The sequence below is a fragment of the Podarcis filfolensis genome, assembly GCF_964270895.1.
Source record: "Podarcis filfolensis genome assembly, chromosome: 7".
Lineage (NCBI taxonomy): Eukaryota > Metazoa > Chordata > Lepidosauria > Squamata > Lacertidae > Podarcis > Podarcis filfolensis.
The window spans coordinates 66,090,173-66,116,332 of NC_139603.1; the positions used below are offsets into that span (position 1 = coordinate 66,090,173).

General features: G+C 42.9%; 1 protein-coding gene across 1 annotated transcript in view; it reads right to left on the reverse strand.

The window, feature by feature from the left end:
* The window catches only part of CDH17 (cadherin 17), a 28,507-nt gene extending 8,924 nt beyond the window's left edge, over positions 1–19,583 (reverse strand). Inside the window, exons 1-13 of the mRNA XM_083623254.1 lie at positions 19,349–19,583; positions 17,597–17,682; positions 11,852–11,953; positions 11,583–11,720; positions 10,265–10,403; positions 8,722–8,880; positions 6,428–6,627; positions 5,913–6,047; positions 4,803–4,956; positions 4,128–4,343; positions 2,742–2,818; positions 1,903–2,094; positions 270–514 (exon numbers count right to left, since the gene is read on the reverse strand). Coding sequence (XP_083479380.1) covers positions 270–514; positions 1,903–2,094; positions 2,742–2,818; positions 4,128–4,343; positions 4,803–4,956; positions 5,913–6,047; positions 6,428–6,627; positions 8,722–8,880; positions 10,265–10,403; positions 11,583–11,720; positions 11,852–11,953; positions 17,597–17,665 — 1,826 coding nt within the window. The 5' untranslated portion in view covers positions 17,666–17,682; positions 19,349–19,583. The remainder of the gene's footprint in view (positions 1–269; positions 515–1,902; positions 2,095–2,741; positions 2,819–4,127; positions 4,344–4,802; positions 4,957–5,912; positions 6,048–6,427; positions 6,628–8,721; positions 8,881–10,264; positions 10,404–11,582; positions 11,721–11,851; positions 11,954–17,596; positions 17,683–19,348) is intronic.
* Between the last annotated feature and the right edge of the window lie 6,577 nt (positions 19,584–26,160).

A 26,160-nucleotide genomic window follows, 5' to 3' on the forward strand; every position in this document is an offset into this window, starting at 1 on the left:
GGGAATTCAAACAGATCAAAGCAGAGTCCGATCTTATGGGTCAGGGGAAGCCTGGGCAAAAAGATAATGTCTACACAGTTACAAGCCCTGAGTGTCCATCTTCCAGAGAAATGTTTATCTTCTTTCCCCCTGAAATCCCCTCTTCTACACAACCTTTAAAGTTGCAGGAGTCCCGCTCTCTGTTGCAGCTGGCCACCTTAATTCAACAATATGATTAACGTAAAGTCTACTTTGACCATGATTAAGTTTAGAGAGAAATTCATCTTTACCTTATCGAGTCACCCTCTGGATCAAAGGCAGTCGCTGTTGTCAAAAAAGTACCCACAGTAGCATTTTCAGGTATATCAACTGTATGAGTGGTTTTGAGAAAAACTGGTGCTTCTTCCACATTAATAACTATGACTCTCAAGTAAGCAATGGAGCTTAAATTGTACTGTACCCCAGTCACAAGAGGTTCAGGATTTGTGGCTTGGATTGTGAGGTTATACACATCAGTTGTTTCAAAATCAAGAGCCTAGGAAAGCAGGGAGAGAAAACCCAGTTGTATCAGGAATAGCTAGATGAACAGAACTACCCACACTGGAAGAATGGCAGATGAAGGTGATAGTCTACATGGGCCTGGCAGAAATGACGAGCAGAATCCGAAACCAGGGAAGAGAAGCAGCACAAGAAGAATGGAAAAAGTTCAAGGACTATTTAAAGAAATATTACAAAATTAACGAAAGTTAGAATGATGTTGGACTGGAAAGTAAATGGTTACTATTAGCAAGGGTTAAGACAAGGAGAATAAGGAAGATTAGATTAATTTCAAATTAAAATAAGGGAAGATTTGCTGAGTAATTGATAAGAATTTGGAATACAGAAAAGGGAGGCATGAGGAAGTCGGGGAAGAAAGGTATAAGAAATTAAGATATGAAATGGTACATGTTTTTTGTTTTGTTTTTGTTTTTGTCTGTTTATGTATTTGTTATGTGTCTGTTGTTGTTATAAAAACCTTTAATAAAAAATTATTTAAAAAAAAAAAAGGAATAGCTAGATGAACAAATATAGTGGTACCTTGCGTTAAGTACCTAATTCGTTCCGGAGATCCGTTCTTAACCTGAAACTGTTCTTAACCTGAAGCACCACTTTAGCTAATGGGGCCTCCTGCTGCTACCGCCCCGCCGGAGAACGATTTCTGTTCTCATCCTGAAGCAAAGTTCTTAACCCGAGGTACTATTTCTGGGTTAGCGGAATCTGTAACCTGAAGCATATGTAACCTGAGGTACCACTGTAATGGATCTTGGTCACATCCACACCCTATGTTTAAATCACATGCCTGCCCCAAAAGACCCTTGGGAAGTGTAGTTTGTTAAGGATGCTGGGTATTTCAGCTCTGTGATGGGTTACCTACAGATCCCAGGAATCTTTGGGGGAAGCCTTGAAAGCTGTTCTCTAATCCCTATGGCTGCTCCGTATGGTGGAAATTTAGCTCTGAACATCCTCAGAGGCATTATTACTAATGTTGTACCAGTTTTTGACATGTGATAAAGCAGGAATGGCCCTCCAACTATTGTAGGACTCCAGCTCCCATTGGCCCCAATCGGCATGGCCAAAGGTCAGGGTGATGGGAATTGTGGTCTTGCAACATTTGGAGAACAACAGGTTCATTCCCACCAATAGATTTTTTTAAAAACTGGAAGTCAGGTGCAAAACTCTGATAAGAGCATTCCATGGTCTTGCTGACAGGATAGAGAAGGCCCAGCCCTTGGTCACAGCTTGCTTAATTTCCTTAGGTGGGGTAGCCAAAAAGAGTCTCCTCCAATTACCTCAGTGGATGGCCAAGTTCTTAAGCCCACCTCACTTAAATGTTAAGCTTTCCTTACTCATGATCCATCAGGGAAAGAAACAAAATTTATTCACCTTATTAATTTGAACATATCCTCTGTTTGTTTTTGGATCTGTCACTATTATAAAAGTGTTGTTGGGGTCTCCCTTATTGATTGTGTACTCAATCTGAGAGCTTCCAGTGAAGGGTTCGTCAGCATCTGTGGCTTGGATTTCCCGTATTACTGTTCCCAATGGTATGTTTTCTGGAAGAGTCATAGAGCCATACTAAAGAGAAAAGAAGAAACAACAACAATCAGAACAGATGAAGAGAAACTTCTTAATGATAGAAATAGCTTGACAATGGAACCAGTTACAAAGGTGGACAGTGGGCTCTCCCTCATCTACAAGGGTCACATCCAAACAACACCTGGTTTAGGGCAGTGGGGATGGGTTCCCCCACACACAAGGCGCCGAACCAATGCAAAACTATGACGTAGTACATTTGACAACATGTGCATGGAAGGCAAGAGGGGAGAGGGTGCCAAATTATGTCCTCACTCTGGGCTCCGTATTACCACAATCTGCCCAACACTATGATTTTATATCTAACTGAAACTGCATACGCAAAAACCTGCTTCTACATCAATATCACATTTTCATTGTCAGGGGGCAATCATTTATTGGATCTAGGTGGAATCTACACACGTATGAAAAAACGCTGTGCAAATGCTTTTTTTAAAAAAAGTTTTGAAAAATACATTGAATTGTGCATAGCTCATTGTTGCCCTCTAGTGTCACATTTGTATACTGCAATGCACAACACATTTAAAACATGTTTTCTGCCTCCGTGTAGATGAGTCCCAAGATCCCTGATCGAGTGACAGGCGTTTTCTAGCTACTACAAAAGCAAAACCAGTTAAAAGAACACTCACGTCCGATTTTTCAAAGATTGGAATCTGATCGTTGGTATCGATGACATTGATCTGTACGTTGCACAGCGTTCGGAATACTGTTGGCATAAGAACAGGACAGGATCATGCTCAAGGCTGCTCTATGTAGAACAAGGGTTCTCAAACATTTCAATTGACTGCTTTAAGCAGGCTGCCTCTGCTGTTAGAGGCCAGCCAAACTATTCTTTGTGATCATCAGAGGAGACCCAACTAGCAATACTGCAGTCAGATGAATTGCCAGCTAGAAACCTCTCAGAGATGAGCTTTTCAAGTTGTAGACTAAGCCTCTGGAACACCCTCCCCAAAGGCCTCATCAGTTGGTTGTTTTAAGAACATTTAAGAACTCATTTATGGGTACTGTCCATGATGGCTATGGTCTACCTCCATTGCTGGCGGCAGTATACCTTTGAATACCAGTGGAGAGACTGCTGCTGTGTTCAGGATTCCCATGGGCATATGTCTGGCCACTGTGAGAACTGGGAGCTGGGCTGGATGGGCCATTGGCCTGATCCAGTAGGTCTTTTTCTTATGTTTTCATCTACTCAGGCCTATTTTGATATTTAGGAAGATTATTCTATTATTCTATTCTGTTGCTGACTGTGTTATTTTAATGATGGGAACTTTCTGGGTTGTTGTTGTTGTTTTTAATCTTTACAATGGCAAATTCCATGTGAGTGATTATTAGGAAAGGAACTGAAAATAAAACTGTCAATATGATAATGCTATTTTATTTGTGATGTTTAAAAACCAATAAAAAATGTGAAGAAGAAGAAGAAGAAGAAGAAGAAGAAGAAGAAGAAGAAGAAGAAGAAGAAGAAGAAGTCATCAGAGTGGAAATCTATGGGTGATGGACATATTGTTGGGGCCGGATGGGAATTTTTTCCACTTGGCAAAGTGGCACCAACCATTTGGTTTTCGTCTACCTCATAGCAATCGTCACAACTTTGTGAAGTTAGGCATTGGGTAAGCCAAGCCAAGAAAAGGTTGTAGCCTCTGCCTGCCCCTCCTCATTAAGGGTATCCTGTTAAAGGGATCGCGATGTATGTGTGTGGATTCTGTCTGATGCTCAGACATGGGCTAGGGCCATGCCACAACCCTAACAGGGACCTCTTGGGGTTCCCCTATTTGATGTAAGTCATAGGACCCCCCCTATTGGTGGTTTACCCTTAGATGGAGTCCTTGCAGACAGGCGGGAGTCGAGATATAGCCTGGCTTCACCCAATGCCTAAGACAAACTGCTCACAACTGTAACCCATAAAGTTGTGGCCTATTTGAACCCATAAACCCATAAACCAAAATGCTCATGCCTGTGTGTTTATTATCCATTAGGGAACTGTGGGTCACAGGGCCTTGGCATGCAATACCAACCTGAATCTCTCACCTCCACCATCAAAGAGTAGTTAGAGACTAGCTCCTTGTTTAAGGCAGAGGCAAATAAATTGATTGTCCCAGTTCCGCGTTCGATGCGAAACATATTATCAAAAGGCACTTTGGGGCTCTGGTCCACAATGTCGTAGGATAGGCGGGAGTTTAAAGTGTTTTCCTGGTCTCTGTCTGAAGCATGAAAAGTTCCTATGAAATTCCCTGGTGGCGGCAAAGAAAGTCAAAATTAGTCGAGCAGCAAATAAACACAAAGCAGATGAAAACAAAACACGTTGTGTTGTGAGCCTGTGTCTACCCAGAAGTAAGCCCTATTGAGTTCAGTGGGGTTAACTCCCAGGTAAAGGATGTGCAGGATTACAGACTTTGCAGTGCTTGTGAAAATATCTCAGGAACCAATCCCAAGCAATAGAAAGACAATATTTTAAATAATGTAGAACAAAAAGCCTGAAATTACCCCACTATTCTCACAGCTGCTAGTAATACAGGCCTGCAGGCAAGGGACTGATGCACTGCAAAATATATCAGAGGCACAGCTGTCCAAATTCAAAATGATTGTACCTTCACTCACATTTGATTGGCACTGTGATTAAGGTTGGCACTGGTTTCAGCTATCTGGTTCCCAAGGGAGCTGTCTGGTAAATTTTTGTCGTGTTTCCTTACCTACAGGTTCGTTGTCCTGAACTTCAAATATAGTCAAAGTTTTGTCACACACAGGGGGATTATCATTGATGTCTTCAACTGTGACGTTAATGGTCAGTGGATAAGATAGTGATATGTCTTCGTCTTTATCTTTTGCAACCACGTAAAAGGAATACTAAAATGGGAAACTTGTGATTAGGAATTGCAACAATAGTGAATGTTTATTTTAGTCCTGCAATGGGGGATATGTAGCTCTAGGTGGAAGTGGGGGGGGGGGGAATTAGTTCCACTTGCATCTGAATGCAAATCGACCCAATTCGTACTTTCCAAATCAATATGTGAGTCCTTGAAAATTTGCGCTGAAGTTTTTCCATGCAAGAAAAAAAAAAGAGTACCGAAAAAGCACACATTAGGGGAAATTGTGCACAAAAAGGCACAGTTTATATGACACTGAAAATAATGTGCAGCATATTAGGAAATGTATTATAGAAATGCATTATATTAGGAGAAATTGCTTGCAAAAATCTGTATGTTAGTGGAAATGCATACAAAAATGTTTACACAATTTCATAGGGTTTTTTTCTTTTAAAAATGGCAAACTGGTGCAGAAATGGATCCAATTGAAATTAAGGTTGGGGGGAATGAAAGAAACCAAAATTGTCAGATCCATTCTAACCATTGGCCCTCCAGATGTTACTGGACTACAATTCCTATCATTGCTAACCATCGGCCGTGGTGGCCAGTGGCAGATCCACACCTTGGTTTCAGAGCACACCCAGCCCACATGTGAAGCATATGAATTCCCCGAAAGTATCCTGGGAACTGTAGTTTCTTCCACATAGCTACAATTCCTAGCACCCATAACAAACTACAGTTCCCAAAATTCTTGGGGGGGGGGAGTCATGTGATTTAAATGTGTGGCATGGATCTGCCCAGAGGCTATTTGGAGTTGGAGTCCAAAAATAGGTGCATGTCTACCAATTCTCCACTCCTGATTTAGTGTGCAGCCATGCAAACCAAACAAAAAAAGAAACCAGATCAACATTTGGAGTATCAATAGTGACATACCTACAATCATTTAGCTTCCTCCAACTTTACAAGTATATTGACAGCCCTCTTCCACATACTTACTGCATCTTTTACTTCTCTGTCTAGTGGTTCAGTTACATAGACAGTCCCGTTCTGGGCAACCATAAATGGGAGTTTAGTGGGAGGGTTTTCCTTTTGCCGGATTTCATATTTTGCACCTGGATCATTCCACTGTACCTATCATTTCAAAGAAGAGTAAAACAGCAGGTTTAAACCCTCCATATATCCATGCCTAGCAACTGCGGTCCTCAGATGGGCACTGTTGAGAGTGCCACATGCCCCAAAGGGGTGCTTAGCTTGCACTAGAAACTGGGCTTTTAGTGTTGCAACTCCAGCCCTCTGGAATCAAGACAGGTGCCTAGTATCATGATAGCTAGGTGCCTACTGGAGACATTTTTGTTTAAAAAGGTTTTCCCTGAGATGTGACCCAGTCTTTAATTGTACGTCTGTGGTAATGGTTTTGTGGATGAATGGAGCACGTAAACATGGGAAATTGAAAATCAGACTTTGGATGGTAGATTTGATTCCTGGGCTTGTTGGCGATTGCCATATCTTACCTGAGTGATTCTCATGGGGTGGGGCTCTGTAGAATTTTCCTTGAGCTTTACTAGTGGAGGAGACTTCCAGAGGTTTTCCAACACGGTGACAATCACGTCAGCATCGCTGGGGAAGGAATTCTCTGACTGCCCTGCCATATCTTTTACTCTCACAGCGATGGTATAATTGATCCCATCTGCTGGATTTAAATACTTAGCTCCTGGAAATCAAACAGAGAATAAATGAAACAATTATTGAACTGGCACCAACGTTCTCTTGACAAAAACCCTCTGCAAATGTAATATTGCAAAGGTTGCAAATAATGACATGCATTTTTCACCCAGAGAAAATTCCCTCTCCCTTCACTTGGCAGCAGTGCTTTTTTTCTTTAAAAATATGTTTAGGGGTACTCTCATTTTCCTACTCATATTGAAATACTGCCCCTCAATGAGGCCAAACTTAGATTCACAAAATGTTTCGGGGTATGCGTACCCCTGCGTCCCCCCAGAAAAAAGCACTGCTTGGCAGGCTTAACCATGGCTATCTTTTTGACAGCTGACACAAATATCATAATCACGTCACTACTGTTGACAGGTACTGAACCCATTACTCCTGGGGGAAACACAAGTATTTTGTAGTTCTGGTTAACTGGGTTACATGGACACCAACAGCAGTTATCATAATGTCTCCTTTAGATATCTTTCTCTATCTTTCCCTTTGCTTTCTAGCAAAACCATGATACTCATTCCTTGAAAACCATGGTTCACCTGTCACTAAAAATTCACATGCCTCCCCCTCTTTTCTTCTCTCTAGAATGAATTCCTCCCTCGTATCCTTCATTGGTGTATACCAGGCATAGGCAAACTCGGTTTTCCAGATGTTTTGGGACTACAACTCCCATCATCCCTAGCTAACAGGACTAGTGGTCAGGGATGATGGGAACTGTAGTCCCAAAATATCTGGAGGGCCGAGTTTGCCTATGCCTGGTGTATACGTTCCTCTAATTTAAAACAATTATATCATGCCTCTCCTACAAAATAGTCCAAGATGCTTCCTAGCATAAACAGAAAACAATAAGGTCCAAACTGACAGCACACTTCAGTTTGAAACAGTGAGATGATGATGATGGTGATTTGGAGCAAAGAATTTTCCATAGAAACAGCAGTAAAAGAATTGTCATAGGCGGCGGCGCAATCCAAACCCTCCTTTATGGCCTGCGTGTCCCTCTGCCCTGGTATCCTGGTTCAGCTGGTGTCTTGCCATCTGCCAAACCTGGCCGCATGGCCATACTGCTCTGCAAAACCCCATCAGCAGGAGTGGGGAGTAATTAGGATTGTGCCCTAAAACTAGGTTGGACATGTATGCTTACTAAAACAAGAAAGATCTTAACATATGGCAGAAGACTGTAGGAGTTTGAGGCAAGACAATCATTATTCAGGAGAGATGTCCAAAGCCTTGATACAACTTCTGATAAGACTTTCTTTCCTTTAATCTGACAAGAAAGACCACTGAGATAGCTGGAACACTTAAGCGAGCCTGTGCTTATGTCTTCAGCAAGAAGTCGGGTTCATATATGAGGGATGGTAGTCTTGCAAGTAATCTAGTACCCAAACATAAAGGGTCTTAAATGTATTCACCTACATTGCTGCACATGTAAAACTAAACCATAGCTAATACTGGCAAAGGAAGGGAGGAGGAACTTAATTCAAAAAAGGGAGGGAGGGAATGCACATTCCTAAATCTATGTCCAATTTTGCAAGCCATCGTTTACATACAGACTTTACTCTACAGTGGTACCTCGGTTTAAGAAGTGTCCTGTTTACGAACGATTGGGTTTATGAACTCCACAAAACCAGAAGTAGTGTCCCGGTTTGCAAACTTTACCTTGGTCTAAGAACGGAATTCAAATAGTGGAAGGGCACCGGGGGTGGGAGGCCTCATTAGGGAAACTGCGCCTCAGTTTTAGAATGGTTTCGGTTTAAGAACTGACTTCCGGAATGTCTGGGGGTATATGTCTTGTTCTGGCTTCTACCTTCATCTCAGAGAACAAAACAACTAACAAAAGTAGCATAGAATCTGATCTCACATTCACTAAAACATATAGGGTGTTTTGCTATTGGTTTGTACTAGGCATTCACTCAGAAATTCAAGGCACATTTGCAAAGCTGCTTCTTCCCCACAAATCTAAGTAGTTCAGAAATTTGGGGGGGGGGTTGGATGTGACCACCTTATATTATTAACAATGATTCGCCCAATTTTTCAAGTCAGACTGCTTAGTTGTTTGGAACTTGGTTCCACAAGTAGACCTGCCTACCAGCAGCAGTTGTGGAAATTGCTCCAGTGACATTGTTAATCTGGAAAAGCATCGTTTGATGAGGGTCTGGGAAATGTTTGCTAATGCTGTAGCTCAGTTGCGCATGAGGAGTGGTGGGATCATCACGATCAGTAGCAGTGACGTATGTGAAGGGCTTTCCTGTTTGGGTGTAAAAAGAAAAATAAAGACGTATCAAAAGGACAAACAGAAGGTAGCATTCTCCACTGAAGACGAACCACCGACAGTAATCCACACTTTCCTAGTTTAAAGGAACAGGGCAATGTTTTCAGAACAATAAACAGCAAAATTCCTGGTTTATAAAATAGAAAGATCAATAGGTCTTCTTGGCATTCTAGCACACTAGGTAAAAATATGATAGTGACCTTTCACATTGGGATTTTTAACTTTCTGGAGTTATTTATTTAGAATTTATTTTTTTATTTTCACAGCTTGGAACAAGCATATCTAACAATAAATAAACATATACCACGAACAAAGACCAAAGTGGCTGATCGTTTATTCTGTTAAGAGAATGACAACAGACAATCTGGTATCCGCATACCAGACAGGCACAATAATAACTTGAGTCCTTAATCATGTAGATCTCTCCATAGGTTTCTGTGAGTTCAAAGTGGCTTTCTCATTTGGTCTTCACGGCACACAAAACAAATAAATGGTTGCCATGCCACATAAAAAGATAAAGGGTTTGATTTACCTCTGGCTGATTTTACTTGACAAGCAAATTACAAAAAAACAACAACAAAAAACCCACACCTTTCTGGGTTTCATGACTACTGTGCATTTACCCTCTTATTTTATGTCATTTGAAACTCCATTTTGTCAGCTTTCAGGTTCACATTCTCAGCTGTGGTACCCAGAGGGGGGAGAAATGTGGAAATGGGGAGGTTTGGCCAGACTCAACCATAGCCACTTGAAAAGAAGTAGGATAATATACTACTCAGCCCACAATGAGCACAGCTTTCCAGATGAGGTACCAAACACACAACTGAAACACATATGCACGCAAACTGGAGAGTCATGAGATCAGGGATGCCCTGCAATTGTATGCTTAGTGATGGTGCAAGTTGTACAGTGGTACCTCTGGATGGGAACGGGATCCGTTCCAGAGCCCCATTCGCATCCAGAAGTGAACGTAAACTGCGTCCGCGCGCCTGCGTGTCCACGGGTCATGATTCGCCGCTTCTGCGCATGACGTCATTTTGACCGTCGACGCATGTGCGAGCGGCGAAACCTGGAAGTAACATGCTCTGTTACTTCCAGGTCGCTGCAGTGCTCAACCCGAAAATACTTATCCCGAAGCTACTTCAACCCAAGGTATGACTATACTTGGGAAGTGGATAACCTCTTCTGTAACAAAAGAGTAGCTTTGGTATTGTCTATGAAATTTTTAGCTCCTCTGCTTTCCCCCCCTTTCTTCACCTCGGACACAGCTTAACAATCACAGTTTTAAGTTAATCTTAATGTCATATTTGTCAATCATTACAAGCCCCAAATAATGTCAAGTAAATGTTGAAATAAATACCTGGGCGGGAGTTTTGTCTCACCGCTGCGAAGTACTCTCTCTGCGAAAATTGTGGAGGGTTGTCATTGACATCGATAACATTTATTGTGATAGAATATGGGCCTTTCACTTTCTGCCCATTTTCATCCAGACCTTCCACCTAATTTGAGGCAGAAAGAAGAGATATCAAAACAAGGTCATTCAATAAGTATATCTAACAAGATTTAGATACCACTTTGTTGTACCAAAACCCTTTTAAGCAGTTTACAGTAAGTCACAAAGTTTTGTTGTTCCATGTTTGAGTTGAATTGGCTAGGATGGAACTGCATGTTAGGAGTGATATGGAAATACCATTGTGGTTTCCCCTCTTCTGCTTCATATCATCATTCTCTTGATAATGGTCATTCATTAGGCGATGAAAGCTCATTTGTTCCCGGATCCAGGACTGAACCTAAATTGGAATGGGTCCAAATAATCAGTATACTCAGTGCTATTTTTCTAGAAAAAGAGGTGCCAGAACTCACCATGAACGTCTCCCTTGTTCTCTTATAATGGCAATGGTGCCAACCTGAAAGGTGCCGGAACAGAGTTCCTATGAGTTCCAGTTGGAGAAAAGCCCTGAGTATACCCTAAGAGTCCAATAACGCCTGCAGCTGAGTCATAGGAGCCAATTCCTAGGGCCGAGCAGTTCATAAGCACGCCAGTGCAAGTAGATAAATAGGTACCACTGTGGCAGGAAGGTAAACAGCGTTTCCGTGTGCTCTGGTTTCCGTCACGGTGTTCCGTTGCGCCAGAAACGGTTTAGTCATGCTGGCCACATGACCCAGAAAGTTGTCTGTGGACAAACACTGGCTCCCTCAGCCTGAAAGCGATATGAGCACCACAATCCCATAGTCGCCTTTGATTGGACTTAACCATCTATGGGTCCTTTACCTTTTACCTTTACCTATTGGTTCTAAGGGAAAGGGCCATAGGTCAGTGGTAGAGTTTCTGTCTTGCATGCAAAGGCTCCTAGGTTCAATCTCTAGCATTTCCAGGTAGGCGTGGGAAAGATTTCTGGTCTGAAACCCTGTAGAGCCACTTCCAGCCAGTGCAGTCAGTACTGGGTAAGATGGACCAGTGATGTAACTTGGTGTCTAAGGCAGCTTCCCATGTCCCTATGGTCATTGTGATGGGTTAGTATTTTTTGAGATGGATGTTGCTTTTATGACTGGTTTTTATTCATTTTTATGGCTGTACTTAGTTATAGTGTACTTGGAAGCCAACTTGAGAGGGCTTTGACAGGGAGTATTTAAATAAAATATTAGAAAGAAACAAAAATGTCACATCTTTCTTTTACCTGTAGATTGTAGACGTTTCTGGTTTCCCAGTCCAGAGACCCATTAACATACAGAGACCAATCTTTCGGGTAAATATATATTTTGCCGTCTGTCACACCAGTCAGTCTCAGCCTGACAGTCGGAGGTTGCAATGTAAACTAGTACATGAGGAAAAGAAACAAATCAGAACTCCAGTTTCCCATTCTCAAATATCAAACAGTTTTGAAAGTGTGGGGGGGTTGTGTTTTTGTATTTGTTTTTAGAAAAGGGTATTTAGACATCCGTTTACCCGATAGATATAGGTGATTCCTGTCCTCCCCTCTTGAACAGAAAAAGTCTTGTCCTCCAGAGGCCCACTTATATGTGGGTCATCTGTACCTTGGCAAATGACCTGCAGGAAAAATAAGAAAGGGTCCCAGATTATTAATATTGTCCATATTAATTAATAAAAATTTGGTCCTCCTACCAGGGCGGTATAATTGTAATTCTGTGTCATTGTTGCAGCAGCGGTGACACTGCATTGGCTGAAAAAGGGTATTTCTCCTTACAACATTTGATAGATACTGTGTGACACAATAATATAGATGAATAGATAGCTATTTAGCAGTAACATAGCTTCTAAGTTTTTATATGTGAAGTTTGCAGAAGTCTAAGCAATCCAGAGATGCCCACAAGAGAATTTGACTTTCAGATTTTAGAGTTCGAAAATAATCAGATATAGAATGTGAATTGATTCGTTCCTTTGCAGTTCCCCACTAGAAAATGTGAATGGTGAAAATGGAAGATTTAGCATACTGTGAGTATTTGCAAACTCATTCATGCTGCTTAGAACAATGAAGCCTGCGTAAGTAAAGATGCAATCCTACACACACTTGAAAGTTGGTCCCACTGAGCTCATGAAATGCAAGTAGCTACCTTCTGGAGCCAAACATGCATTTCGTAACAGATGCATAGTTCTTATATGCTGTTTCCACAATAGGATCAGCGTATATTGCCTTTTGTCATAAATGCTAGGGTGACTACAGAGCCTTCAAGGGTGGGTGGAATGACTCAAGTTCAACAGTCCATTAAAGTGTTGCATGTGCACATGTTGTTCGAAGGTTGATTCCCCACCTAGTATCTTGCAAGAGCTCCTGTAGAGATAATAGATGCTGTAAAGCAAAGCTTTTTCTAACGCATATGCTCTATTGCCCTTTTAAACTAAAGGCACATGGGACATTTCTTTCAGACTTTCATTTGACTGATACTGCGAAGGCTAAGGTGGTCTTTTTTGCCAAAAACAAACATGTGGCATGGAGTCCATTTTCTAGTGATCCCTCACCTCCCACCCCTTAATATATTTTGCTTGTACATAGAATAGCCCACAACTAACACTGTGTTCTGAGGAAATTTTTGTTCTAGTTCCATTTTTTTCCAAAGAATGAATACTTGAAAAGGAGTATCATTCTCTGTCCTTTAATCAACTGTTTTACCTTTCCTTCTTTGCCTTTATCAGGGATTTTCATCTCTTTTCCTTCATTATAAATACATATACAATCATCTGTTCTACAAGTTCTTACAGCTGGGGAACCTTTGTTTTAATTTCAAAGCAATCCAAACTTGGGTAGAGCAGAGTGGCAGATACACTGCTGCTTCTCAAGCTCTGCTAGTTCACACCTGCCAGAGCAGAAGGTGAGGCATTTCTCTCTCAGTACACCAGCTCAGGCTTATGTGCTCCTTCCTCCTATTCCCCTTCCATCTCACCATCTCAAGCTCTAGCTTCTTCCTTTACTTCCTGGTTTGGCCAAACCATAGTTTACTATGATGCCCAGTTCTGATAAAATAGAGATTGCTTCTAAACCAGAACTGGAACCAATGATCTGAAGTGATTTTCAGATTCTGTCTTAGAGACAACCTGTTGGTTGCTTGATTTGTGGGACTAAGTTACAGAATCAGAACATGTGAGGAGAAACGGGAATATGCATGCCCTTGATGGCCAAGCCATGGTTTAGCAATTATGCATGAATGTCTCTCCATTTTAAATTGTGTGTGTGCTCCTATCCTAATTTAGGTTCTCTAGTTCTCTAGTTTATCTGTTCCACTAGCTTACATTGTGCCAAATGCCCCAATGATGTTCATAGCATTTCCTTTCTTCAAAATGGGTGAAAGGAATACACTGAGCTCTGTATAATTAAACAAGATCTTTTATTGGGTGAAGTGTTTATAGAGGTCTGCTTTTGTCATATTTTATAGGGAAATATGTCTGTTTGGAAAGAGCAAAGTCCAATTCTCTAACTGAAATCCAGGGTTCAAAGTTTAGTTCTTATATCAGTGTATAGATCCTTCCCTGTCAATTAGAAATGTTTTATGTGAGCTGTAAAATGTTGGGCTGCCTGGTGAATCATTATTTAATGAAACAGTGAGGAGGGGCACTTCCTTCTATTTCCTCGTTCCATTTACTGTTTGGCAGCTGCTCCAACGCCTGCATGAAATGGCTGCAAGCAAAGGACAGTTTCAACCGTCAGTAAAATCCCTGGCAAGAAATATTAAAAATGCAGCATGATGATTCATAGGCTCTCACGTCAGGTCAGCCATAGTACAAAAATCCATGGTTCCATGTCTACAGCAGAAGAGAAAGCAGACACATTTGTTTCCTTTAGAATATGCAGGAAGCGTGGGGCATCCTTATCGTTTGTTCGGGAGGGGACTGACCATTACTGCCGCTGTGGTCTAAACCACTGAGCCTCTTGGTCTTGCCGATCAGAAGGTCGGCGGTTCAAATCCCCGCAACAGGGTGAGCTCCCGTTGCTCTGTCCCAGCTCCTGCCAACCTAGCAGTTCAAAAGCATGTCAGTGCAAGTAGCTAAATAGGTACCACTGCGGCGGGAAGGTAAATGGCTTTTCCGTGCGCTCTGGTTTCCGTCCAGCGGTATCCCGTTGCGCCAGAAGCAGTTTAGTCATTCTGGCCACATGACCCAGAAAGCTGTCTGCGGACAAACGTTGGCTGCCTTGGCCTGACAGCGAGATGAGTGCCACAACCCCATAGTCGCCTTTGACTGGACTTAACCATCCAGGAGTCCTTTACCCTTTATACTGCCAGGGCAAGCTATACCATTAGAGATAGCTGCCTCAGGCGGCAGTGCTGGGTGGGCAGGTGTTGGAGGACAGAGCTGTGTGTGCCAAATGGCTTGTGTTGTGTGGTCTAAGGTAGCTTGCTGCTCCCTACTGCCAATGAGAATACTGTTACAGGATAGCTATTAAAGTAAGATACAACTGCCAGTCTGATTGGCTTCTGGACATGGATTTGGGAAGGTGCAAAATGTCTTGGACCACTCCTGCCTATGGCTTGTCTGATTTGCAGAGGGAGCAGACAATCCAGATCACCTGCCTGGGGAAAAGTGTACCCCGAATCAGACACACGAAAGTCATGGGGACTTCAAGGAGATGAATATGTAGTTTGTGGGCATAATGTAGTGTGGGTCACTGATACTGGACTGTGCTGCGTATGTCAGATGACAACAAACCAGTTAATTTGGTGCTGAAAAACCAATTAGGTTAAATCCAATCATGCCATATATCAAGTCAGAGATGTGAGGAAGTGTTGTTGGGTGCCTGTTCCACAATATAATTATGAAATATATCTGCTTTTTAAAATATAAATGGACATTTGGTTCCCAGAGTAAAAAACAGGTATTGTGCTATTGACAAGTGGGATCTGCAACAAATTTTTGCAGAGTGTAGTATTGCTGTTTAACCAGCCACACCCTTCTCAAAAATACTCCATTCCATTCCCACTCGCTTCCCCAGCAATATGTCAGCATTCCATGGCCACTGAGTCTGCTTCAGTCTTCATGGGGCTATTTTGGGGGTTTTCTTCCATAGGATTTTTGTACTTCTGCCAACCTCAGGGTTCCCATAAGCTTCGTGATATATTATTCCTCTCTGGCTACATAAGGATCCACATTCCCCTCTGAACTTTAGAAATAGAGGGAATAATTTAACTTAATTTGATATATATTTTAAATATCGTATTTCTTTCCATAGATATCCCACTCAAGGATGACAACATACAGGTCAGTTGTAAGGGAGCTTCTGGGCAGAGGGTTTAGTTAAGTGTCAACATGCTAAAGTATTGCTTCTAATACCTCTACCCCAAAGGCACACGGATTTCTACTTGTCCTAACAGACTGCAATCCTATGCAAAGTTAATTGGAATTCCCATTAAATAGAATGGGGTAAACATCTGAGTAGACATGTGTAGGTTTGTTCCTGTGGTGTGTCAAAAGCTAATTAAGCCAGGACTAACTTGAGGGAGTAGTCTGGGGGGCAGGGGGGGGGGGGAAATGAATGATCAGGATGACAAAAGATCAAGGGTAAATCTCATTTGCAAATGCGTGAGCTCCCTCCCTCAACTGAAAGTTAGTTTCAAAAGCCAGCACCAGCGTTTTCGGAGTGGAGGTGTTAGGACTGCTGTTAGGAGTTAGGGTTGCACTGGAGATAGTAAGCAGCAGGATGGAGGGAGAGTCAGGGAGCAATGGCTGAGGTCTGCTTAAATTCAAGGCTGCTGTGACTATGGAAGAAGCAAGAACATCTTGGAGCCTCAGTGCTGTCAGCACCTCCATCATGGGCTCAGGTTTGATATATGTGTAAACAGTGCTTTTTTCTTTTAAAAAATGTTTAGGGGGACTCTCATTTTCCTACTCATATTGAAATATTGACCCTCAATGAGGCCAAACTTAGGTTCACAAAATGTTTAGGGGTATGCGTACCCCTGCATCCCCTCAGAAAAAAGCACTGTGTGTAAATAAACCATATATCATGAAGACACCACAGTCTCTGCTGTGCCTCATTGTCCGAAAGGAAACACAGACCCTGGGTGAATGCAGTTGAAACTCCTCGAATCTCACACTGCTTTGCAGATTTGGGTGGCCTGTAATAATATGTTATTCTCAGAAGCATATGCATTTTTATTCACATTTTCCCCTAAAATACAAATCTTAAAACTTTTCTTCTTCTTCTTGGGGCACTGCATGACAAATTCCAGAGAATGGCTGTCTTTTGGTTTGTGTACTGTTTCAGGTAGTGAAAATTAGGTTGGTTTGTCTAAAAATGTAAAGTGAAACAAATTTCTCCCCCATCCCAAGGTGGGACTCAAGAAGCAGATCCCAATTTTTTCTCTCCAAAAATTTAAAATGAAAGGTTTACAAATGGGTGATGCATTGCTCTGCTATGTTAGTCTTAATGCTGTTTGCTGCTTTCTCCTGTGCTGGTATTGTACAGTTAGGAACTGAACAGCTTCCAAACTTTCTTGAACATTAATTTTAAAAATGAAAGTATTTTTTTAAAAAATAAGTTTCCCAAAATTGTGCAGGTGTCCACTTATTGCTAGGAATGGGGAAGATATTTGACTCCTTAATTCTCATTTCCTAAAGCAACGCACAAACCAGACAGCAATTATATTTCAAAACTCACGCTTCTCTAAATTTTGCGGTGCGGTTCTCCAGTTGTACACAAACGTGTCTGTTAGGGGAAAGAGTGCATAAAAATACACATATTCATGGAAATTACAAAAAACGCATTACATATGGAGAAATTGCTTGTGAAAATGTATATATTGCCCAAAGAAAGCATACAAAAACTTTACATCAGGAGAAAGTCACTCTATAATGCTGATAAATTTTCACAAGCGATTTATCCACATTCATTAACATAGCTGTCAACTTTTCCCTTTTCTTGTGAGGAATCCTATTCAGAATAAGGGAATTTCCCTTAAAAAAGGGAAAAGTTGACAGCTATGTTCATTAACTCAAACAAGGGGCAATGCCTGCCTCCTATCTATCTGTTGCTGCTGTGGGAAAAGGACATTGATTTTCCTGCCATGATCCTCTGGATTAGAGCAAATTAGAAAATGTATAAATAAATAAATTAACAAACAAAGCACACAACAAAAGACTCTTCCCATCCTGATCTCTGAACTTGCCATGGCATATGGCCAGAATAAAGTGTTTCTTCCCAAATAGTTATTTAGAGAGTTCTTATGGTGTTTCTTGACTTACCAGATGCAGTATGAGGAGACACCCAAAGTGATGTGGATATATTTTAAGCATCTTGGTGAAAACTTCCATTCCAATTATTCCAATTCCTATAAAACATTCACAGAAAAGATCTCGAGTAGCTGTTATGAGCAGGTTTAAATGTTCAGGCAAGCAAGTAACTCCATTCAACTGTACTACCAGTGGAAGGGGCTAATGGAGTGCTGGCCCACCAACCTCAGTTTCCCCTCAGCCACCCCACCTGCCTGCTTTGTTGCTTACAACCAATTCAGGGGCTGCCACTGCCTGTCAGCTTTCTCCTTAGTGTTGCCCCTGGTAGAACTCTGCAGGGAGGAGGACAGGAATAAAACCAGAATTAGCTGGTTCAGCCCCTCTGGCGCCATCTACTGTTGGCCTCCCTGCCTGTCACAATGGGCAGCAGCCACCACTGCGAACCACCATGCGGCCTCTCCAGACAGAAAAACCCTTTCCCACGAGGATATGACTCCCCTTTGTTCATTGGGAGGTAGCAGGTATCAGATTTTCTTTTTAAATAAAAGGAAAACTCAGACAAAGCAAATCACCAGTTAAGCAAGGGGAGTTGGCAGGAAGGTAGGACAGGCACAGGTTATGGGGCTCTCCATTGCAACAAGTCCCTTCTTCTGCCCCACAGCAAGTAGACGGGTTGGATCCAAAGGTTCCCCTCCTCAGTGAGAAGGAGGCTTCCTCCACCTAAGAAAGCTCTTTGCACCGGAGGAAAAGAACCTTTGGACCTAAAAACAATATCCTGTCCTAACTGCCCTATAATGTAAGGGAGTGAGGTTTCTCTTGGTTCTTTATAACCAAAGAAGGATAGAAAATAGACTCCAAGAGGGACGAATTAAGGCACAAACTAAGGAATCCCCAGAAACAGTGAGGGCTTTCGAAGTAGCAGGGAACCGAGGGAACACCCAGCAGGGATGCTATTGAGAGTGCAATAATAGGGGCTCACTACTGTTATCATACAGTCCACCGTCTGCACCCTTCCTCTAGGGAGGATGCTTAGTGCAAGCTCCCCTTTTCTCTCTCTAGTTCCCTCCAGTTCTACCTGCAGAACTATGAAATATAGATTGTGTCACCTGACGTGGACAGGGACATAAGAGCATAAGGAAAGCCCTGGTGGATCAGGCCAAAGGCCCATTTCGTCCTGGTTCTCACAGTGGCCAGCCAAAAGAAGGCTGGAAGCAGGACCTGGGTGCAAGAGTGCTCTCCTCACTTGTGATTCCCAGCTAAAGTGGTACCTTGGGTTACATACGCTTCAGGTTACAGACTCCGCTAACCCAGAAATAGTTCCTCGGGTTAAGAACTTTGCTTCAGGATGAGAACAGAAATTACGCGGCGGCAGTGTGGCAGCAGCAGCAGGAGGCCCCATTAGCTAAAGTGGTGCTTCAGGTTAAGAACAGTTTCAGGTTAAGAACAGACCTCCGGAACGAATTAAGTACTTAACCTGAGGTACTATTTCTGGGTTAGCGGAGTCAGAGAAACACTGCCGCCAGCAGTGCAGGTAGAAGAACATACCCATTGTGGCTAATAGCCACTGGTAGTCTCGTCCTCCACAAAGGAACTTTTGGATTTTCTAACAAACAAAAGAAACTCCTAACAGAGACTGGCTCGTAACAGCAAACAGCCCTCAACAAGCAGCAGGGAAGCAAATTCTCACAGACAAGAACGATCAAAAGAATCTCATACGGTATGAAAACCTCCCCAATAAATCTTGTTTAAAAGATCACCTCTTACCTGGTGCACAAAAACCTTGATCTGTTCTGAAGGGTATTTCCACACCTGCCCAAGATGGTGGTGCCTGCCTGTGTCTCTCAGAACCCTTGGCAGTTTCTAAGCCTCTCTGCAGGGTTTTGATCAAACATTAACTTCCTTCATTGACAAGTCCCGATCTTAAACGGAAAGGTGTGGCTTGAAATGGCAACCATGGTAAATAAAATGCAAAGGAGCAGTTTGGAGCAGAGCAAATCCCTCTTTCACACTCAAACACACCTCCAAGTCACATATCTTTCACCCCCTGAACTTTCATGTGAGTTTTTATTGATTGAATCATAGAACTGGTTGAAAAACATACCGAGAATGAGGCTGCTTCAATACATGTAATATTTGAGCAACAATTATCAAGAATGTAAAGAAGGGATAACCCTTCACAGTCCATAGTTACAATCATATCATTATTTTGGTTATAATGGCTATCAGCCAAGCTCAAAAAAATCAGGAATTGGTGCACCATCATAACCTATCTATGATGCTAATCAGTTAATCAGTCACATCCAAACCATAAACCATACAGTTAAAGAACTATTATATGAAATGTCGTTCTGGGGTTTCTCCTGACTCCTTAGAGGTGATGGGGTGGGGGCACACAGAGGGAGGATAAAGGGGCAAAAGCCCTGTTGTGTTGACTCCTGCTAGCATATCTATTTTGTTGAATCAGGTCCAATGGGTCTACTCTTGAGTAAAACTTAGCTGAGTACTATCCCATTCATTCAAAGCACTATTATACTCCTTTTAATAGTCATGGTTCCCTCCCCAAAGAATCCTGGAAACTTATTTTGTTGAGGGCAATGAAGCTTCAGTTCTCAGAATTCCCTGGGAAGAGGGATTGATTGACAAAACACTCTAGGAATTGTAGCTCTGTGAAGAGAAAAGGGGTCTCCTAACAACTTTCAGTGCCCTCAACAAATCGCACTTCTCAGGATTTTGGACCACCAGCCAAAGCTGATGGAAGGCACTCTGTACAACGAAGGGCACCTGAGCCTCAAGCAACTTCCAAGCTACGTACCCACTCCTTCAGAGGGAATATAACCCCATAATGAGCAGGCAACCTCTCATCCATCTGGTCTAGGGAACCACCCACTAACCGTACCTCAGTTTTATCTGAATTTAGCTTCAGTTGGTTGGCTGTCATCCAGTCCATTACCAAGGAAAGACAACAGTCCAGCACACCCACTGCCTCACCTGCAGATGTAAAGGAGAAGTAGGGCTTGACAGCCAAACCTCTGTGTAACCCTACTTAGTGGTTTATTGTAGATGTTAAACAGCATAGAAGATAAAATCAAACTCTGAGGAACCTCAAGGAAGGCTCCACAGGGCCGAAAAAGACTCCCCAAGCATCAGCTTCTGGAAACATCCATCCAAGTAGGACTGGAACCACCAAAAGCGGTGCCATCCACCCCCAACCTAGACAGCCGCTCCATAAGTATACCATGGTTGATGGCATCAAATGTCGCTGAGAGGTTGAGGAGAGTTAACAGGGACTCATTTATTTTGTCTCTCTCCTGACAGAGGTCATCATACAGGGTGACCAAAGCAATTTCTGTGCCCAAACCAGGTGTAAACCCCGATTGAAATGGAACTAGAAAATTAGTTTCCTTGAAGAACACCTGGATCTGGTTTGCAATCACCCGCTCAAGAACCTTGCCCAAGAAGGAGAGGTTAGCAGCTGGTCGGAAGTTACAAGCAGGAAGGAATCACCCCCTCTCAGAAGGAAGCATTGATCACCTCCCTGGCCCAGCCAACTGTCCCCTTCCTGCTACTGGTAGTTTTTATTAGCCAAGTTGGGCAAGGTTCCAAAGCACACGTTGTCGCCTTAACTGATCAAAGCACCTTGTCCGCATCGTTGTCCCTTACTAACTGAAACTCATCCAACACAACAGGACTAAATAGTGCTCTGGACACCCCTTGAGATTTATCTGCTACTACAGTGGAGTCAAGATCCTAGTGGATGTAAGCAGTTTTGTCCTCGAAATGCTTTGCAAGCAAGTCATAGCAAGCTACCGTCGGTTCTACCAATTCCTTCAGGCCAGATTGAAAGAAGAGGCCCTGCGCTACCCAGAAAAGTTCTCCAATGGTTGCAATGGTGACAACAAAGTACAGTGGTACCTCAGGTTGCATACGCTTCAGCTGACATACGCTTCAGCTTACAGACTCCACTAACCCAGAAATAATGCTTCAGATTAAGAACTTTGCTTCAGGATAAGAACAGAAATTGTGCTCCGGCGGCACAGCGGCAGCAGGAGGCCCCATTAGCTAAACTGGTGCTTCAGGTTAAGAACAGTTTCAGGTTAAGAACGGACCTCCAGAGCAAATTAAGTACTTACTTAACCCGAGGTACCACTGTATGCCTTCTTTGCTGCCTTCACTACTGCTAGGTAGGCTCAGTCATGAGCCCTCACCAGACTTTGATTGCATTCGACCGAATCTTTTCTCCACTCGCATTCCAGCTGTCTCCCAGCTTGTTTCATAGCCCTAGGCTCCTTTCCCCTCTTACCCTCTTAGATGTTCTGCTTTCTGTTCCACTGTTCAGACGCACGACAGTCTGAGCCTTGGAAAGCTTTGTGTGCTTTTTAAGGCTCTGGTCGGCAACTTGCGTGCTGAACTGAGCTCACACATAGAACTGAAAGAGGATGTGGGAAGGACCAATGCTCTTCCTCTGGCCTTTTACATGCATTTCAGGGTTCAGGTCAGCAGCTCAGGTTCCAACCATTGTATACACCCCTTTACACATTGCTCAGAAGCCCATAAGAAATATGTCCTCAAACATCATTCCCTTAGCACAGAGACATTCCCTCTGATCCAGACTTTTTTTTTAATGGCGGTGACAGCTTTGATGTGCAAATGGAGCTAACCCTATTCATTTCAATGGACAAAACAGAGCTGAGTTAAAATTAGGGTTGTACACAGCCCACCCTATCTGATTTGAGGCATGATCTGGTGCTTCAGAGCAAACCTGATCCCTCCCAGGATAACCTGGGACCAGCCCAACCCAGATCTAGGCCCATAACTGAATTGGGGACCTTGCACAGTATTTTATTGTGCTTTCAAACCTTCATTAAACATGCCGTGGAGGGAGACAGGAATGCACACAGGCCAGCTTCCTCCCTGCATCTCCTCCCCACCCTCAGTTCTCATCACTTGAGGGTCTCCCTCCTTTGCCAGCCCTAGACTGCCACAGATGGACCTGAACTGAGCCTAGTTGATCTGGGGTTACCTCAGCCCACTCCAGCCAAACCTTGGGCTGACCTGAATTAGCCCGATATAGTTTTGGAGCTGGAATTCAGCTGGAACCAACAAACAGCCCTAGTACGCTACACATGGCTTCATCTTCCCGAATCTGCTCCCTCTGTTAATGGTACAGCTTATATTTGCAAGGCTTCCATGTGTGCAGCAGAATGGATCCAAACAACTGGGTCCTATCACGGCCAGCCCTACCATCAGACAGCTTGTCTTTCCTACAGCAAAAAATGTAACTTATTATTGTTCTGTGTTTACTGTGCGGAAGGTTGGAATATCTTTTTGCTTCAGGCACCAATATAACTTGACTAGCTTTCTGAGGTAATATATACCAGCAACGGGGAACCCCTGCCACACCCCTTGCCAGTCTGGCTTGCACCCTCTTTGCCTGGTTACTGGAATATATCCTTGTTTCTCGCTTCCTAGATGGAGATAGAGAAGTGTTGGTTTGTGTGTGGAAACTAAGTAGTGGAAGCTACTACACAAAGGAAAAAAATCACATTTACCGCTCTGTCTACTTTTGCCTCTGGCCCCACATACCACTGCCATCTGGCCCCCAGAAAGGAATATGGGACCAACCCAACAGCTCCCACCCCCGCTCTACAACTTGAACTGTGAGGGAATGGTTTGCTGCTCCACTTCAGGCTGTAAAATGTCTTAGGCTGGCCTTGTATGAAGTTACTGTGTGTGTGTGTGTGTCCCCACCGCCCAGGACGTACATGTGAATGAGGCAGGATGGGGGTAAGATCAAAGTGTCTCAAAAATATTTCAGAGTCCAGAAGTGACTGAAGTAGCTCTTAATGGAAGTAAATCAGCAGCAAAATGTCTATCTCTGGCAGTTTCTTTGAGTGCAAATGATGAAAAGGAACCCAAGCCTTCAGATGTTTAATGCTTGAGTCAGTTTTTCCATATACTGTACAGCTTTCCTCCCTGCTTATAATTTCCTCCACCTACCCATTTCTTGAATATTGACGTCCCTTTCCCTCGTATTCTTGCCTCATCTGATATTCCATTATCCGTTAATTTCATTCATTAAGGCTCCTAGGATGACATCACAGCTGAGCCACCCTTTTACACAGAGCTTAAAAGATCTCCAAAACAGCAGCTTCTTTCTCCAAAATAAAAACCCAAAACAAAACAAAAAATTATTCATGTTCTTTCAGAACTATCTTGTAAAACTTCCTCAGTCCCCCACCCTTGTAAAAAAAACGAAACAAACAAAATCTTATGCTTCAATGTTTATAAAAAAGGGGGGATGTATGTACCACTTTTCAGTTTTTAAAACTTACAAAGACAGCTTACAAAATTTGTTGATAGGGCAGGATCCTGGTGCTGCACTTTTCTTCCTCCACCAGAGGTGGGTTTATTGGGAGAAATTTACACTAAAACGCCAGTGAATTTTCATGAAGGCTTTTTCTGTTTAAAATAATAATAATCGCAAATTGATGCAGAAATGTGATGAACTGAATTTAAGACTGGGAAATGAGAAATTGACAGAGCTGAAATAGCATAATTTTATCGCTCATGTTGACTCTAACTTGCCCTTTTTTTCTAAACTAAAAAGTCCCCAACGCTGCAATGTTTCTTCCTAAGGGAGTCACCCCCCCCCACCCCTTGATTATTTTGGTTGCCCTTTTCCAACTGTACAATATCCTTTCTGAGGTAAGGTGATCAGAAATATAAATGTGATCACACACTGGGTTTGTTTCCAATAGTATTTGGATGCTTCGTATTCTGTAATATGTGCTTATAACTCTATCTATACCCAAGGCAAATCCTAATCCTGTCCTTTATCCTCTGCTCCTCAGCACCCAAACCAGCCACCCTTCTGCTTCTCCCTCCCAAACTCACCTGCCTCTTTCCTTCACACACACCTGTCCTAACTCCACATCCAGCCCATCATCGCACGACCCCAACATCCCATCCCTCTCTCCCTTTCCCCCTTGCACTCACACCTTAGCTTACAGCTAGCAAACATCTCTCTACAAAACATTTACCGCATATCGCTTTTACAAGTCAGTTACACCACAGTCTCCAACTCTCTGCCTAACCAGCACCACAGGGTTGTTGTAAGAATAATATGAAAGGTTTGAGTGCCAGGTATGTCACCTTGAGCTCCTTGAAGGAAATGGGTGGGGTTTCAATGTATTCATTAATTAATTGTGTTTGGGTGTAAAATGTACTTTGGCTCTCAGTTTGAACTATTTTAACCCATAAGAGAACAATTCATCAGGGAGTGGGGAAACAAGTCAAATCTTGCAGAACTCCATGCGTTTTTTCCCCCCTTTTATACCTTGCTTGTAAGAGTTTGTGTTTTGAAATTCTGGGGTTGGATGCCAGTTGGCCCATCCTAAGGTAAACGTGGGAGGTGGCAAACGAGGCACTGAATTACTGAAAACCCCGGTTCATTCCAAAGACATGTAGCAGCCAACCCACACACTGTATATAAAAGTCTATCCCAGTTGTTTAGATAGTGAATGAGTCAGCAAAGGGCTAAGAGCCACCAGTCATAGGGAGTGTTTGGAGTCTCATACTTCACTTTTCACTCAGTGGGTTCCTGCTTCCTATTGTAAGTATAACTGTCCATTTGGCATTTCCTGCACGTATGCTAAGTGCAGTATGCTTGTGAGCATCACCCTCCCAGTATCTGTGCTGGAAAGACAGATATGGTTTGGGCAGGCCGATAGCTTATTTGTAAGCAGGAGGTTCCTGGCTCCTCCAGGTAGGCCCAGAAAATATCCTTGCATGGAACCTCGGAGAGCCACCAAACTGGTATGAGCCCAAAGTCTGACTCGGTGCAGTGGTACCTTGGGATGTGAACGGGATCCGTTCCGGAGCCCCATTCGCATCCTGAATGGAACGTAAGATGTGACAGCGTGTCTGCGCATGCGAGGGTCGCGTTTTGCCGCTTCCGCGCAAGCGCGTGACATCATTTTGAGTGTCTGCGCATGCACAAGTGGTGAAACCCGGAAGTAACGCTCTCCGTTATTTCCGGGTTGCCGTGGAGCGCAGCCCGAAAGCGCTCAACCTGAAGCACATTCAACCCGAGGTATGACTGTATAAGGCAGCTTCCAATGTTCTTGGAGACAATTGCTTTGCCACTCAATGTAAACCAGTGTAAATTGATGCACATTGGGGCAAAACAAAAAAAAGAGTTTCATATATATGTTAATGGTGACTGAACTGGTGGTGACTGACCAGGAATGAGACCTTGTGGTCATAGCTCAATGAAGATGTCGACCCATTGTGTGGTGGCTGTGAAAGTGGTAAATTCCATGCGAGGGATCATCAGTAAAGGAATCAAAAATAAAACTGCCAATATAATAATCACAGAATCACAAAGTTGGAAGGGACCCTGAGGATCATCTAGTCCAACCCCCTGCAATGCAGGAATATGCAGATGTCCCATACAGGGATCGAACCGGCAACCTTGGCGTTATCAGCACTCTTACAAGCAAGTTATACTGCCATTATGCAAATAAAAGAAAAAGGCATGGGTTCTGCAAGATTACATATCTATGGGACAGCCACAT